Source organism: Colobus angolensis, unplaced genomic scaffold, assembly GCF_000951035.1.
Source record: "Colobus angolensis palliatus isolate OR3802 unplaced genomic scaffold, Cang.pa_1.0 Scaffold23, whole genome shotgun sequence".
In the NCBI taxonomy this organism is placed as follows: Eukaryota; Metazoa; Chordata; class Mammalia; order Primates; family Cercopithecidae; genus Colobus; species Colobus angolensis.
In genome coordinates, this window is record NW_012115488.1 from 13,163,378 (window position 1) to 13,181,803 (window position 18,426).

General features: G+C 36.3%; 1 protein-coding gene across 1 annotated transcript in view; it reads right to left on the reverse strand.

Moving 5' to 3' along the window:
- The window catches only part of KIAA0825 (KIAA0825 ortholog), a 504,765-nt gene that overhangs the window by 279,338 nt on the left and 207,001 nt on the right, over positions 1 to 18,426 (reverse strand). The window contains exon 17 of the mRNA XM_011944276.1: positions 7,332 to 7,556. Within this exon, the coding sequence (XP_011799666.1) occupies positions 7,332 to 7,556 (225 nt within the window). The remainder of the gene's footprint in view (positions 1 to 7,331; positions 7,557 to 18,426) is intronic.

An 18,426-nucleotide genomic window follows, 5' to 3' on the forward strand; every position in this document is an offset into this window, starting at 1 on the left:
AGCCTCCCGAGTAGCTGGGACTACAGGCGCCAGCCACCTCGCCTGGCTAGCTTTTTTTGTATTTTTTAGTAGAGACGGGGTTTCGCCGTGTTAGCCAGGATGGTCTCGAACTCCTGACCTCGTGATCCGCCCGTCTCGGCCTCCCAAAGTGCTGGGATTACAGGCTTGAGCCACCGCGCCCGGCCTGTGCCAATTAATTTTTAAATGATTCTTAGGTTGTCATGAATTGCAGAGGAGTCACTAGATTAGACATATTTTCCAAGAAAAATGTATTAATTCTTCTTCTCTATATCAGGGTTTCTCAACTTCAGCACTATTGCCATTTTGGACTGGATGATCCTTTGTTGTGAGGAGCTGTTCTATGTTCCGTAGGGTGTTCAGCTGCATCTCTGGCCTCCACCCACTAGATGTCAGTAGCATCCCCCCAGTGGTGACAACCAAAAATGTCCTCAGGCATTGCCAAATGTCCCCTGGGAACAAAACTGTGTCTGGTTGAGAACCACTCTTCTATATGATTCCAGAATGTTAAGTCTTGGCCTTTCTCCAGAGTTGTAGTCCTGTAACTCCAGCTTTCTGTTAAGCATTCCACTTCTGTGTCCTCATCACCGTCAACTCAATATAACTAAAACCAAATTCATTGTCTTCCAAACTAGCTTGGCCCTTCTCCCTCCCTCCCACCCTTTCCTCCTTTCTTCCTTCATTCCTTCCTTCCTCTCTCCCTCCCTCCCTTCTTCCTCACTACTCTCCTTCCTCACCTCCTCCCTCCCATTCTTCCTTCCTGTTAAATATTCCTGTTGATCCTTCATACCTAATCAGTGATCAGCATTGATATATAGTTCTGTCCCTTTATCTCTGCCATCCAGTTTCTCATTGCTGGGGCCAACTGAGGTTACTGACCTACCTCAAGCCCTTCTTCACACATGGTACCTTGACTATAGAAGTATTCTCCTAACTCATCTCCCTTCTCCAGGCTATGTCCAGCCCTTCTCCTGCACTGTAAAACTGAATTCATCCCTATGAACTGTATTATCCAATTTCACTGCTGTGATAATTTTAGCTACTTACCACTGTTATAAGATCAATCTCTGGGGCCTTGCTGTGAAAACACTCCACAGTCTAGCCTCAGCCTGTTTCTATGATCCTTCTCTTTAAGACCTTTAACATGCTTTGTCCTCTTTGCTTTTAGGCTTCTGAGTACATCATTACTCTCAATGGAATGCCCTCTGTCTTCAGGGTTCACAAATAATCTTCAACCCTTAGTTCAAAGTCCTCTCCCCTCTTGTGAATTTATTTGAATATATTCCATATATGACCATTTTGGTAATTAGGTCCATAATTGGCTATGTTATTTTTGTATTATCATCTATTTTATTTATATTATGTTATTTATATATTCATGAGTTGTCTTTACAGCTAGCCTATAAACTCCAGAGCATGGGAAACAAAGCTCTTAGCTCCTTGATTATCCCACAAAGCCAGAGAGTGTTTTCATCCACTATGTACATAATGGAATTTGAACATTAAAAGTGAATAAGAAGCCAAAAGAAAGTAGCTCTGAGTTCTTTGGTAAAACATTCTTTACTGTTTTTGCTGAACAAAAATAACAGAACAATGTGAACATTTTCTGAAGATATGTGTAACATTTCAAAAGTCACTCTGTTCCAAAAAAGTACAAAGCGCTTGGAAAATATGTCTAATCTAGTGACTCCTCTGCAATCCATGACAACTTAAGAATCATTTTAAAAATTAATTGGAGCAGCCTTTATAAGTTTGTAAAAAGTAGGTCCAACACATATTTGAATAATCTCCTAAGGCTCTTGCATTAAATAAGATCATTAATGTGAAAGCACCTAGCTCAGCACCTGATAAAAATAGTTGCTCAATAAATATTTCCTTTTTATTCAAATTAATGTGTTTAGGTGAGGCTTAAAATATAGATAAAGCAAATCTTCCTTCGTGTTCTTAAATTATTTGAAATGTCTCATTGTTTTTTATGTGTTTGTGTCTCATAGTCCCTATTCTGCTGTCAGGTCTTTGACTTGAAAGATTGTATCTTGTATTCCCTCTGTCTTAAAGAGGGTTTGACTACAGATACTGAGTAAATATTTGACAAACTAAGTAGATATTAGGTAAAGATTACCAATTTTCTTCTTCACAGCTACACTCAACTGATATTTTATAAACTCTGAGGACTACGGGTACCCAAATCCCCAGCTATTTCATTAACGCTTAAGGCAAATTTCAATCAGAACCTTTAGGCTGATGACAAATTAATAAATCCATTCTACCAATCTCTAGGGCTCTCAGTCTATGATGATGTCAACAACATAGCAGGGAAGGATCTTTTAAGACTGCTACACACTTGTCTTTCTGTCTTTATTTAAAAAAGTTGAATTCTACCTAAGCCATATATATGTAACATATTGTGTCATCCAACTTTACAGCTGATAAATTATGAAGAAAATCTATGTCTTAGGATGAATGCAATATATGTTTATTGATGTATTTGTCATTTCTTCTTTTCTATAAGGTACTACCATAATAATATACTTGTGGTTGATAAAACACGCAAAAAGGAAATTTACAATAAATGAGGTAAAGAAAATAATGTCAAAATTAATTTTTAAAATTGTATTTATTAATGGTAAAAAAGATCAGTAACAATTTGTTGAATGAGGATAATGTACTTTTTAATTATTTTTTAAATCTGGGCTTAACACTTCACAATACAGAGGTCAAGTTCTAAGTTCAGTTTGTTTCAAGATCAGGTTTTCATGGCTGTCATAGGTGAAAAAGCCACTACACGAACACATATAGATCAACATGAAACCAGTATATCCTTAGCTGTACCCACAAAATCATGGCATTTATTTTTCAGTGTTAACTACCAAATAGGTGAAGGCTATTGCTGAAATTTGACTAATAAGTACCCATCATCTGTGATGTCAATTTGTTGTTTTTGCAAACAAATGGAAAAATATTTTATTTTTATATTTTTTTTTATATTTTAAGTTCTAGGGTACATGTGCACAACGTGCAGGTTTGTTACATATGTATACATGTGCCACGTTGGTGTGCTGCACCCATCAACTCGTCAGCACCCATCAACTCGTCATTTACATCAGTTATAACTCCCAATGCCATTCCTCACCCCTCACTGCTCCCTATAATAGGCCCCAGTGTGTGATGTTCCCCTTCCCATGTCCAAGTGATCTCATTGTTCAATTCCCACCTATGAGCGAGAACATGCGATGTTTGGTTTTCTGTTCTTGTGAAAGTTTGCTGAGAACGATGGTTTCCAGCTGAACCCATGTTCCTACAAAGGACACGAACTCATCCTTTTTTACGGCTGCATAGTATTCCATGGTGTATAAGTGCCACATTTTCTTAATCCAGTCTGTCACTGATGGATATTTGGGTTGATTCCAAATCTTTGCTATTGTGAATAGTGCCGCAATAAACATATGTGTGCATGTGTCTTTATAGCAGCATGATTTATAATCCTTTGGGTACATTACTGGGTATATACCCAAATGGTCTTTCATATGGTATTTCTAGTTCTAGATCCTTGAGGAATTGCCATACTGTTTTCCACAATGGTTGAACTAGTTTACAATCCCACTAACAGTGTAAAAGTGTTCCTATTTCTCCATATCCTCTCCAGCACCCGTTGTTTCCTGACTTTTTAATGACTGCCATTCTAACTGGTGTGAGATGGTATCTCATTGTGGTTTTGATTTGCATTTCTCTGATGGCCAGTGATGAGAAAAGTATTCAAGAATCACTGAAACTCTCCATTTGCAATATTTTATATCATGTTAGAAAATCCTATTTCTAAATTCTTAAGCAAAAAGAGATGATATTTTTGTAGATAACACTGGTTCTTATGAAACAAATGGGCCTGGTTTTTATACACTATACTAATGACTTCTTATAGCACTTTGTGTATTTCTGCCATCAATTTCTTTCTCAACATGCTGTTTCTGCATGTGACCAATGGCATGGACACATTTTCCTAAATGCTGCTTGCTACTTCTGTTTCCTCTCTCTAAAATTCGTTGTTTCCATTAAGACAATTACTCCAAAAGTTTTACCATAAGGGATTATTTTCATTAAAAGAGTAATTTACTGAGAAAATATCTTCTCAGGTATATCTTTCATTTAATTTTTGTCAAAGAAACAAAACAACTAGTTCTTTGTGTATTTGTTCTTTGAAACATAATGAAACAAATATCTAAAAGCAGAGTTGTGTCAGAACCATCCTAACTTCCATCCAACTTTCCAGTAAATCTACACTGTAATCTTTATTGTAATATTTATTTCTTTAAATCTTCAGTGTTTTTTAATGTTACAGTATTTGCTGATAAAGAAATAAAGAAATTAATTTTAGTTTGTCACCATAGTGTTTTCCATGTTCTGTCATTTTTACTGTGTCAAGAAGGACAAATATTCCCTAAGATAATGACTATTTGTCTTTTAGTAAGTTAGATTTTTTTAAAGACCTTTAAACACTTATAATTACTTAGACAAATTTTGTAAGAACCGTGATTATATATCACTAAATTAAAACATGGTTGAAAAAAATTACAGAAGTTTATCTTCATGTTTTGGATACTTAGTGTAGAAATCTTTTGTTTATCAAGATGACTCCAAACTAGCTAATATCTCAAGGTTCAATACTGGCTTAGGAGGGATTCACATCTAACAAAATATATGGGAAGCCACATTTCAAATCATTTCCCCATAATTCTTTTTTTTTTTTTTTTGACCAAATGTGATCAAATCATCATTGTTTTGTAATATGGCTGTGAAGAGCTCATATTAAGAATAGAAACAAGTGGGAGCTTTTTCACTTTGTCATTGTTTGCTTTTGATTGCATTCCCAGCACTAGTTTTAAACTGCAGTTCACTTACTGGTTTATAGGAATATGTTAAAGTCACTTGTATGTATTATGAGGATTAATTTTGTTACAACCAGAGTCTGTAATACAAAGGACAACTCTAATTCATTACCCTGTGCTGAAAGCTAAAGGAGGAATAAGGTCACCCTGCCTATGGCCTCTCCCCAAGAGCATGGCAACCCTGCTCTTCCCTCAAGCTTCCTCACATTTTTTTTTTTATTATTATACTTTAAGTTCTAGGGTACATGCGCACAACGTGCAGGCTTGTTACATATGTATATTTGTGCCATGTTGGTTGGTGTGCTGCACCCATCAACTCATCAGCACCCATCAACTCATCATTTACATCAGGTATAACTCCCAATGCCATCCCTACCCCCTACCCCCTCCCCATAATAGGCCCCAGTGTGTGATGTTCCCCTTCCAGTGTCCAAGTGATCTCATTGTTCAGTTCCCACCTATGAGTGAGAACATGCGGGGTTTGTCCTCAACACACACTGGCTCACCCACAGACCAAGAAAGATCTCCAGTGACAACCCCAAGTGAGATTTTAGTGAAGTTTAATTTCTTTCTCTCTTCTCATACACCAAAAAAACTGTACATCTCTTATTTGTACCCATTTTGAAACAGTTATACTAGTCTTCTGGCACCAAGAGGAGATACTGCATTTAGGTTTATCTCTGATCTGAAACACAGTGCCTGGTATATGGTAGTCTCTCACTTAGTAAATTTCTACTGAATGAATAATGAAATCAATAAATGACTTAACGTCCAGCATGTACACATTCTCTATCTTATATTCTGTAGTGAAAATAAAATTTAAGAAGTACAAATCTAAAAGTCCCTGTAGCATTTCAGAGGGAAGTAAAGAAGAACAATGGCATTCTCCTATTGTCACATCCTGTTAGAATGCAAAAAATGGTTTGTAAAGTCACTTTCTTTCATATATTCATGGGATCTGACTTCCCTTCATGGTTGTCTTCATGTTGTACTTTTACTCGGAATGAGCATTTTATGAGAAATGTTATTTAGTAAGGAAAACTTTAACAACTGGTATCTATAAGTAAGCATTTTTTGGAATAAGAGGCTCTTTGCAATGGTATGGAGGAATTCCAAAGTGCTTAGAAAAAGCAAAATTGTTCATGAATAGAACAACTCGAAAGCCACAAACAAAATAGTGCTACTCATATGGCATGATATGTTAACTATAAATCATGCCTACTGAATTGCTCGAAATGTATGAAATACCCAAAAGCTAGAACAAAGGAGAGATGGCAACAACTCTTAGAAAAGAAAGAACTTAAGTAATGAAAAGGTGACATTTTCAAATTTCAATTAAATGGCTTTACTAGATTCAAAGGGAGTTTAATAGGGCTTGGACAGAATTAAAGTATTACTATGAAAGGTCACAGATAGATAATTGATTTGAGTTTGTAATATAAGGTCACATTATTTAGGATCTCCATGGAGAAGAATGAAAGAAAGGCTAGTCCCTTGAATTGACTTTAGTGAGTTCAGCTGGAGTATTTTATTGTTGAAAGTTTCCTTAGAGAAAAAATATTTTCACTAACTCTAAGGAAACTTTCCCTAGTTTCCTAGTTTTCTAGTTTCTCTAGAAAAACTAGAGAAAGTTTCCTTAGAGTTAGTGAAAACATTCCTCTTAAAGGATGAATATGAAAGAAAAAAGTTTTATTTTAAATAATCAAAAGAAGATTCACGAATACAGGTACATAATATACATACAAAGAAATCTTGTGAAATTCTGCAAAAGTGGAAAGATCTAGATAGGGAGAAACTATTTAAGAAGAGAAGACTTGACTAATAAACGAATAATGTAGGTAACTGATGGTTCTTAAGTACACTTGGTGGATGCGCTGTTCTGAATAGGAACAACGCACTCAATTTAGAACCAGAAGCACTGGGGGAAAAATACGCTGTCAGAAAAATACATGTACTTACCAAACTGGGTGCTATTTTTGACCTAAAAGCTACATATGTAGGTGTTTTAGCAGGAGAAAAGAAGGTAATAATTAGTGTTTGCAGAGAAAAAACTTAAAGGAAAAAATAATTAAATGGAATATCAGAGCAATCTTCTCTAGAGTATGGATTTTAAGTTACTCAACAAATTTTAAGAAAATTAGTCAAAATCATGTGACTAATCTGTGAATATTAGCCTGAACACAAAACATCACAGAAAATCCTGAACTGGTAATTAAATAAAGAAGATGACCATTTGAATAATTTTCCATTCTAGTTTCCTTGATCATGTGACTCATAGTAAAAATAAAAATAAGGGTCCCAAATATGCTTAATGGAAGGAAGATTAATATAGTACATATTTCTTACAACTTTTAGAATTTTACTTGATTGCATATCCTAGAAAATTGCTTCTTCAGGTGTATTTTCTTAAAGAGAAACAAGTATACTTACTTTTGCTTGATTCTTTCCTTTTAGTTTCTATTGGACTATAATTCCATTCTTTTGGCATGCTCTCAAGCAAACAATCAGGAACAATGTGCTTGTTTCGGTTTGTCTCACAGTTTCTCCTAGAGCTTATCACAGATACTATCTGCTGTACAGTGTCCTTGACGGCATCGGTCAGTGCCAGCCTCAAGCATCGAATGACCTCTAGCTCATACTCCACGCACGTTGAGACTTTAAAATCAGATGGCATATTATGGTTAGCAGAACCTAGCAAATCATTTGTGCCTTGCTCAACTAGAATTCAGTTTCATAATAATCTAGTTTAAAGCTATAGGAAAGGAGAGCTGCTTTTAACCAAGAAATCATATGATTGATAACCACTCCATAAAACATTTTTTAAAAAATATTCTTCTTGTTTGTAATAAAAGGAATGGCAATTAAGATAACAGTATATAATATTTACTGGTACTTTTGGACTCTTCTGGTGAGAACATAAATTGTATGACCTTCCTTGATGACAACTTGGCTGACAATAATGTCAAAGCTTCAACATTTTATTTACCAGTTGACTCACATATTCCTTTCTGTAGGACTTTTCCTAAGAAATTTATTATAAATATGCAAAGGATATAGAAAAAATTAAAATCAATCAAACTATCCAATAATAGGTGATTTGTTTAATTAGCTCTGGTATTTCTGTCTATACAATAAAGCCAAATATTGTGTAGTAAAAATAAAGTAGGTTAGAAAAGAGTATGATATCCTATTTTTCTTAAAAATATATATCTCCACACATATATAAAATAATTAAAAGATGTACTCTATAATGTTAATGGTGATTATCAATGATGGATGGAATTTCAGGTATATATTTTTCTTCCTTTTTTCTTCTTTCCTTCCTTCCTTCTTTCTTTACAAATGGTCAATCAATTCAGTGTTAGAATCTTACCAAAAGTTTCCTTATCAGCAAAATGTTAGAGCCGGTCCCTAGATTGCCAAGACACATAGCATAGGAAGAATAGAGTAATAGCCCTAAAACCCAGCTGCTAAAAACCCAAAATATTAATTCTTCATTATCAGCATACATGAGAGAAGCAAGGGAAAGGATTATTTAAAATGTGAATAATTTTTATTAATGATTTTTATTATTGTAGTTTATTTCCACTTTTTATATTAAATTAACAAATGAAAACAAAGAAACATAAAATTCAGGTTAGAATCACATAACTTAAAGAATACCTGCTTCAGGCCGGGCGCGGTGGCTCAAGCCTGTAATCCCAGCACTTTGGGAGGCCGAGACGGGCGGATCACGAGGTCAGGAGATCGAGACCATCCTGGCTAACACGGTGAAACCCTGTCTCTACTAAAAAATACAAAAAAAACTAGCCGGGCGAGGTGGCGGGCGCCTGTAGTCCCAGCTACTCGGGAGGCTGAGGCAGGAGAATGGCGTAAACCCGGGAGGCGGAGCTTGCAGCTTGCAGTGAGCTGAGATCCGGCCACTGCACTCCAGCCTGGACGACAGAGCAAAACTCCGTCTCAAAAAAAAAAAAAGAATACCTGCTTCATTATCTAATTAATTTTCAAGTGTTTCAAATCACCATTAAAAATACAGACACTTTAGGAGGGGCCTCGGTGTCCTCATTTATAAAATGGTGAGGGGAGAGGGCGACAAGGGCTAGACAAGATGATATTTATGGTCTTTGTCAGTTTTCACCTTCCATGACTCTATTTAAGACTCCTAAGAAGAAAATAACAAATATGTCACAGCTGAGCACACACAAAGTTGAAAAGAACTGTGACTCTACTTCCTTTTACAACACAGTAATCAGGAGGCCTTAGAAAGGGCTGAATGAGGGTCCTAAATTGAGAATGTGCTTGAGGCCATGAGCAGCAATCCTAAGAATGATTTAAACCAGTTTTTGTATGTTCACTAAGCTACTAATTGCTTACCAATTTTTATCAGTATAATCTTTTATATTTTGGTAATAACAGATGTGGCAAGATTTCCAAAAAGAAACTTCATTACTTTTATGTTAAAATTTCTATAATTTAGAAGAATCAGAACAAAGGTAATTTAGTGGGAGTTCTTCAGGCTACTGTTAAGAAAGATGTTATATGCAATAAAGAATAACCTAATGTGGTTTTATAAAAGCAATGGAAATTACATCTGAATATGTTTCTAAGTAAAAAGGTTTGGCTTAAATAATTATTCTATTAATATATTTACCAACCAGAAGTCATTGAAAATAAGGTCTCCAGATAAATTATAAGTAACTGGGGAGTCAAAAGTAACAAAACATCATTGAAAATCTTCTGCAAATACATTAGCATACTTTACTGCTTTAGAAAATTAGTTTCTTTGATGCTTTATAACTTTAGGTGGAGCATCTAAATTTAGAAATGTAAAAATTTAGACAAGCTCCAGTCTGATTTTCTCACTTTTTGAAAATAAGGACACTGATAAATCAGATGGGAAGTGATAGACCAGACAGTAAGTAGCAAGGCAAGGATGTATTCTCTAGTTAGCCAGTTCAAGCAGTGGTATACACAGGACTAGACGGGACGGCTTGGAGCAATCCACAATCTCTAAGTACATACCATACCCAGCCACTCCTACTAAATGTAGCATCTAAGTCAGCAGCCAAGCTTCTGACTCCCTTTTCTACTTTTACTGCTGTTATTTATTTATTTATTTATTTATTTATTTATTTGAGAAGGAGCCTAGCTCTGTCAACAGGCTGGAGTTCAGTGGCAAATCTTGGCTCACTGCAACCTCTGCCTCCCGCGTTCAAGTGATTTTCCTGCCTCAGCCTCCTGAGTAGCTGGGATTACAGGCATGTGCTGCCACACCTGGCTAATTTTTGTATTTTTGGTAGAGATGGGGTTTCACCTTGTTGGCCAGGATGGTCTCAATCACCTGACCTTGTGATCCCCACACCCGGGTCTCTCAAAGTGCTGGGATTACAGGTGTGAGCCACTGCGCCCGGCCTACCGCTGTATTTAAACAGTCCTCTACAAAAGTGCTAGGGTGCTTTAACCTGCCCCATTCTTATCTGAGACCAATTCTCCATCTTCTGTAATTACTCTGCAACGCCCTAGAATTAGAGAAAATTTTACATATATCTAAAATTGTCCGCAGTCGATTTAGTAATATATGAATTCCCCAGTATCTGTGGCTTTAGATCCAAATTTCTTAAAATTTTACAATTAGAAAGCCATTAATTTTAATGAAGGCATTGGCCTCCTCAGGCGTGCTTTAAAAATAGACAAGTGTGGAGAAGCACTTCCAGAATGATGGTGTGAAGACCTGGGAAAGTCTGCATCTCCATTAAAGCTATCAGAACACTGGCGAAAATTGTGAAAATCAACTTTTGAGAACTCTGGAAATTAACCACAGGCTTGCAACAATCCAAGGAGTATTTATTCAAGAAAATCAGCTGAATCTTGGTAAAAACAATGAGCTTTGTGACATTTTAACCTGCTCTATTCCCAGCTCCCATTCCTCAGCAAGTTCTACTATGGCCTTGAAAATGAGCAGCCTTGAAGCCATGGTAGTTATAAAAGCCTAGCAGCCACTGGAAGAGGCAGAATGTGTTTTGACCTATCCACAATGTCCCAGTCTCCCAGATTGTCACTATTTGTCTTGTCTGGAATCTCCCTGGAAGAGCGCTGTCCACAATGCATATCCTTATTCAAACTAACTCAGTGACTGAAAATGTCCTATCCCCAGGATATTTCGTCAAAACAGTCAGCAGCAATGGTTTAACTCTGTGGCTGCCTGACGTAGTAATACTGGTTGTGGCAAACAAGAAGCTAATACAAAAAGGAAACGAAAAACTGAGAAATGAAATGTACATGTACATAGTGGGGAGAAATTTTGAATATCTCTGTCATACTCCTGGGGATCAAGAAAGACACAGACATGTACAGGACTGTGCACATACTCAAGAAAGCCCTGAGAAAGCCCTAATCTCTCACCTCTGACTAATCTGGAGGCTCTGTGCAAGCAGGATGTAAAGACTAAGGAAGAGTTGCAAACTGTGTGTGTGTTGGGACATGCCTTCAATTCTCTGGCAGTTTACAACAATTCTACTCCTAGGTATATATCCAAAAGAAGATTTTTTAAACATTCACACAAAAACTTGTACACTATGTTCATACCAGCATTATTAATAACAGCTAAAAAGTGGAAATAACACAAATTCCCATCAACTGATGAATCAATAAGCAAAATGTATATTTCCATATAATGGATTATTATTCAACAATAAAAAGAAATGGAGTTCTGATGCATGCTACAACATGGATTAACCTTGAAAATATTATACTAAGTGAAAGAAATCAGACACAAAATGCACATACTGTATGACTCCATTTATACAGAAGGTCCAGAAAAGGCAAACTATAGAGACAGAAAGTAGATTAGTGGTTGTCAGGAACTGGGGAGGGACTGTTAATGGGTACAGGGTTTCTTTTTGAGGTGATTAAAATGGTCTAAAATTAAATGGTGCTGATGGCTGCACAGTTCTGTAAATCTACTAAAAACCGCTGAACTGTGATATGTTTACACTTTAAAAGGGTGAAATTTATGGTATATAAATTATATCTCAATACATTTGCTATAAAAATGCAATTGCCTCTAAAAGGACACACACAAACATTTGTCATTGATATCATAATGTGATTTAATTAGAGCAGGGGTCAGAAGACTTTTTCTGTAAGTAGTCACATAATAAATATTTTAAGCTGTAAGACAGATGATCTTTGTTGCAACTACTCATCTTTACTGTGGAAGCACAAAAGTATCCACAAATAATACATAAGTAAATAAACATGGCAATTTCCAATAAAACTTTATTAAAATGGTGGGTTGGATTTGGTCCAAAGGCAATGGTTTGCCAACTTCTAGTTTGACTGGTTTAAAGGTTTTCCTTTGGTACTAGATGGGAACAGGACACCAAGAGCTTTTGATAGTAAGAAGAAAGGGAGAGATAATTTTGGAGTATAAATTCCAGCGGGGAAAAGGCAGGACTGGGTGGGATTTCCAACACAGAGTTTTTGTGCAATCAGAGTGAATCTTTTTTTAAATTTTATTTTATTTTATTTATTTTTGAGACAGAGTCTCTCTCTTGCCCAGGCTGGAGTGCAATGGTGCAATCTTGGCTCACTGCAACTTCTGCCTCCTGGGTTCAAGCAATTCTCCTGCCTCAGCCTCCCAAGTAGCTGGGATTACAGGCACCCACCACCACACCCAGCTATTTTTTTTTTTTTTTTTTTTTTTTGACGGAGTCTCGCTCTGTTGCCCAGGCTGGAGTGCAGTGGTGCAATCTCGGCTCACTGCAAGCTTCACCTCCCAGGTTCATGCCATTCTCCTGCCTCAGCCTCCCCAGTAGCTGGGACTACAAGTGCCCGCCACCACCCCTGGCTAATTTTTTGTATTTTTAGTAGAGACAGGGTTTCACCTTGTTAGCCAGGATGGCCTCAATCTCCTGACCTCGTGATCCGCCCACCTTGGCCTCCCAAAGTGCTGGGATTAGAGGTGTGAGCCACTGTGCCTGGCCACCTAGCTAATTTGTGTGTGTGTGTGTGTGTATTTTTAGTAGAGATGGGGTTTCACCATGTTGGCCAGACTGGTCTTGAACTCCTGACCTCAGGTGATCTGCCCGCCTCGGCCTCCCAAAGTGTTGGGATTACAGGCGTGAGCCACCACACCCGGCCCAGAGTGCATCTTGTGCTGGGAAAGTACTACAGGAAGAAAAGAGGCACAAACAGGAATTCAATGTAAAACATTTTTCACCATAGAGCACTGCATTAATGTATAGAAGAAGAGAAGAATGTACACTATGAAAATACCTTAAAACTATTTAAAAAATCAATTTCTGGTGTGAATTTTTCTTGTAATTTGTTCATTTCTTTTTAAAGCACAATTGCACAAAATAATTATGAATGGCTGAGATAATTTGGTTACTTAGCATAGCAAATATCATATAACATGTTCAATTGTTCCTGAAAGTAGCTATATAGCAAATAAGTTATTCTCAAATGAACTAGATTCATGGTATGAATGTATTAGTGGCCAAGGAAATGATATTATGAATTAAGTGAAAAATAGTACACTGAGAGTCCTTCATTTTTAGGGATGTTATTTAGGAAATCAGTGTTTTCAGTCAATAGTCAGCTGATAAGCCAATTCCAAATATTTTATTATGTGTCTAGTGGGCCTGCTACCTGAGATAATCATAACTTATTTTTAAAAATGATTATAACTTTGAAGAAGAACTTTTATTTTAGTCATGATAAAATAACTCGTCCCAGACTCACCCTCCTGCCATGAAAGCTAGAAAACAGGGAAATATATGCAAAATAACTATTTTCATATATTAGACAACAGGAAACACTGTAATTGCCTTTAAAAGAAAACAAATTAAAGTCTGAATGTGCTTTCAGGATCCCAGTTCAGGGAGCAGAAAGTCAAGCAAACCATGAAAGTCTCACTGAGAAGAAGAGACAGAGGAGGATGAGGCAGCTGGAATTTTCTGAGAAAAGTACCAAAGGGATGGATCTACATAGGGAAAGAGCTCCAGAAATCTGCATAAGGTTTCCTTTCAGTCTTACACAGAATACTAGGCTGGCAGTGGGAAGGCTGACTCTAAGAAGCCAAGCGAAAAACAACTACTGGGAAACTGTTAGGTGAACAATCCTCAGAGTTCATACAAGATTGACAAAGTCTTGAGTTCAGACCAGAGTGGCAAGATGTCACTGCGTATCTGACATTCAAAGGACACCCAAAAAGGTAATGTTTTAGTAAATGGGCTAAACCAGGCCTAGAATAAAGACTACTTTAGATCTGCCCTAATAAAGCTTGAAAACAACTAACTCTGAAGATGATCAAGGTGATACACAAGTAACACAATACAACAAAATCTGTAATGGAAACAAAATCTAGAGACTCAACAACATAATACTGATAATGTCTGGCATTCAATAAAAAATTACCAGGCATGGAAAAAAATATGATCCATAATCAAGAGAAGACTAAGTCAATAGAAATATATCCAGAAATGAAAGAGATGATGGAATGAGCAAACAAGGTTTTAAAACAGACATCATGTATGTATAAGAATATTTAAATGAGAAGGTATATACAAAATATAAAAAGAAACTGTATAGACTTGCTAGAAGTTAAAGATACCTGGAATAAAAATTCACCATTTAGTCTTAATAGTACTTTAGACACTGCAGAAAAAAAAAAAAAAATCACTGAACTTGAAGATACAATAAAAAGTAACCAAACAAAAGAACAGAGAGAAAGAAGGTTAAAAAACAAAAATAATACAAAAAACAAGGAAGAACAATACAGCCTCAGTGACCTGTGGGACAATGCCAAGAGGTGTAACATACACGAAATGAAGTCCCAGAAAAAGTGGGAGGGAGTGAAGTGGGGCTGGCAAAAGACAAAACATTCCAAGAAAGAATGGCTGAAAAGTTTTCAAATTTGATAAAAATCAAACATCTCAGTTCCAGGCAGCTCAATAAACCCTAGGCAGAAAAAATACAAAGAAAACAAAAACAAGGCACATCATAATTAAATTGCTGAAAAGCAGTAACAAAGAGAAAAGTCCTTATCAACTATAAAAGAAGACATATTACATAAAAGGAAACAGATACTGCAAATATTTCCACTGATTTATTGTCAGAAATAATGCAAGCCAGAAGATAATTAAATGAACACCTTTACAGTGCTAAAGGAAAAATGAAAAAGAACAACAACAAAAAAATCTGAACCTCGAATTCCATATCTACGGAAAAATATTTCAAACATGAAGGCAAAATACTTTTTGTCATGCAATCAAAAGCTAAAATAAATTAATGCCAGAAGATTTGTAATACAAGAAATGTTAAAGGAAGTACTTCGGGTAGAACAAAAATGGTACCTATTGGAAACTCAGATCTACACAAAGAAAGGTATGGAAATGATAAATATATGGACAAATATAAAATACCTTTTCCCATTTTTTAATTTCTTTAAAATATAATATTTGGAGCAAAAATAAAATAATAAATTGTAGGGTTTATAATATTTGTAGAAATAAAATGTACAACAACAATAGAATAATGGATAGGGAGGAAGTAAATGGAAATAAAGCATTATAAGGTTCTTATATTAGATGCAAAGTAGTATAATGTTATTAAAAAGTAAATTTTGATGGGTTAAAGATACATATTGTAAACCCTGTAGCAATTACTAAAGTAAATAAAGAAGCCATTAGAAAAGGTAATATGGAATACTGACAAATACTCAACTAATCCAAACGAGGGCCAAAATAGAGGGAAAGTGAAGATTAGATAGAACAACAAATAGAAAGCAAGTAACAATATAAACCTATAGTGCCATGTATCAAAATAGAGAGTCCAGAAATAGATGCATCTGTTTGATCACTTGGTCAATTTATTTCTGACAAAAGCATTGAAGTAATCCAATTTATAAAGAATAGCCTTTTGAAAAAACGGTTCTGGAAAAATTATATAGCCATATGGAAAAATAAGAACCTCACCACTTATCTCACTATACACAAAAATCCATCATAGAACTAAACATAACTAAAACTATAAAATTGCCAAAAGAAATCACAGGAGAAATATTAGTAAAATTTAGACAATCCAATTGTTCTTAGGACACAAAAAGCACTATGATTAAAATAACTGATAAAGTGGGCCAGGTGCGGTAACTTACGCCTGTAATCCCAGCACTTTGGGAGGCTGAGCAGGCAGATCATGAATTCAGGAGTTTGAGATCAGCCTGGCCAAAATAGTGAAACTCTGTCTCTACTAAAAATACAAAAATTAGCCAAGTGTGGTGGCACGTGCCTGTAGTCCCAGCTACTTGGGAGGCTGAGGCAGTAGAATCACTTGAACCTGGGAGGTGGAGGCTGCAGCAAGCCGAGATCGCCCTACTGCACACCACCCCAGGCAACAGTGTGAGACTTCATCTCTAAAAAAAAAAACGATAAACTGGACTCATCAGAATTATAAACTTCACTCCATCAAAAGACCTTGTTAACAAAATGAAAAAGTAAGCCATAGACAGGGAGGAAATTTTATCAATATATGTATAAAACAAAGAATTTATGTGTAATATATATAAAGAACCCTTTACAACTCAGTAAGACAACCAATTAATAAATTGGACAAAAGTTTTGAGTAGATATTTTACAAAATAATATTTTCAAATGGTCACTAAGAACATGAAGAGGTGTTCAATGTCATTATTCATGAAGGAAATGTAAATTGAAGCTTCACGAGATAATACTACCTACCCCTTAGAATAACCAAAATCAAAAAGACAATCTCAAGTGTTGACAAGAATATGGAGCAAACAAAATTTGCATATGTTATTGGCCAAAATGTAAAAAGATATGACTACTTTGTGGAACAGTTTAGTAGTTTCTTTTTTTCTTTCTTTTTTTTTTTTGAGATGGAGTCTCACTCTGTTGCCAGGCTGGAATGCAGTGGCGCAGTCTCGGCTCACTGCAACCTCCATCTCCTGGTTTCAAGTGCTTCTCATGCCTCAGGCTCCCGAGTAGCTGGGATTACAGGCACACACCACCACACACAGCTAATTTTTGTATTTTTAGTAGAGACGGGGTTTCACCACGTTGGCCAGGATGGTCTCGATCTCCTGACCTGGTGATCCACCCACCTCGGCCTCCCAAAGTGCTGGGATTACAGGTGTGAGTCACCACACCTGGCCAGTAGTTTCTTATGAAGTTAAAAATGTACTTATCACATCACCTAGCATTTCCACTTCTAAGTACTTACTGAAGAGAAATGAAAACATACATAGCTGACCCTTGAACAACATGGGTTTGAACTGCACAGGTCGACTTACATGCAGACTTTTTTCAATCAAATGCGGATTGAAAATACAATATTTGCAGGATGCAAAATCTGCATATATGCGGGTTCTGTAGGGCTGACTGCAGGACTTGAGTATATGTTGAGTATGTGGATTTTTTTTTTGAGACGAAATTTCACTCTTGTTGCCCAGGCTGGAGTACAATGGCGTCTCGGCTCACTGCAACCTCCGCCTCCCAGGTTCAAGCAATTCTCCTGCCTCAGCCTCCTGAGTAGCTGGGATTACAGGCACATGCCACCAAGCCCAACTAATTTTATATTTTTAGTAGAAACAGGGTTTCTCCGTGTTAGTCAGGCTGGTCTCAAACTCTTGACCTTAGATGATCCACCCACCTCGGCCTCCCAAAGTGCTGGTATTACAGGCATGAGCCACCACACTTGGCTGAGTATATGGATTTTTTAATAAGGGGAATGGTTCCTGGAATAAATTCCTCACATATATTGAGGGATATCTGTAGTCACACAAAGACATACAGTAGTATTCATAGCAGCTTTATTCATCGTAGCCAAAAACTAGAAATAATCAAAATGTCCATCCAACTGGCAAGTGGATTAAAAAAGTACTACTCAGTGAAATACTGCTCAGCAATGAGCAGAAATAAACTAATGAGAAAGCAGAATATAAAATTCTCAAAAACATTAAACTGAGCAAAAGAAGCTAGACACAAAAGAATACACAGATTTCTATTTATATGAGATTCTAGAATATCAAAAGTAAACTATCATGACAAAAAGCAGGTCAGTGTCTTCCTGGTGCTGAGACTTGAAAGGAGAATGGACGGCAAAGGGGGAATGAAAGAACCTTTGGAGATGACAGAAAATGTTCCATATCTTTATCGTTGTGGCTGTCACACAGATTTATACATTGGTCATACTTACTGAACTCTTCACTTGAAATGAGTGAATTTTATTGTATTCAATCAATAAAATATTTTAAAACATTTTTAAGGTGAATTGCAAACAAACTGAATGGTGACAAAAGGATCAGAATAAATGGTTAGTTACAACATAGAACAAAGACAGCCTTTCAATCTGTGAAAGCTTACATTTAAAATCTACCTATACTATGCTGCAGGTGTTTACGTAGGTAATAGAGACAATCACTGTTCTGATAGAAGGTAAGGCACTGTAAATTAATTTTGGCAACAAGAAGGCAATATAGCATATATATACTCTCTAAACAACT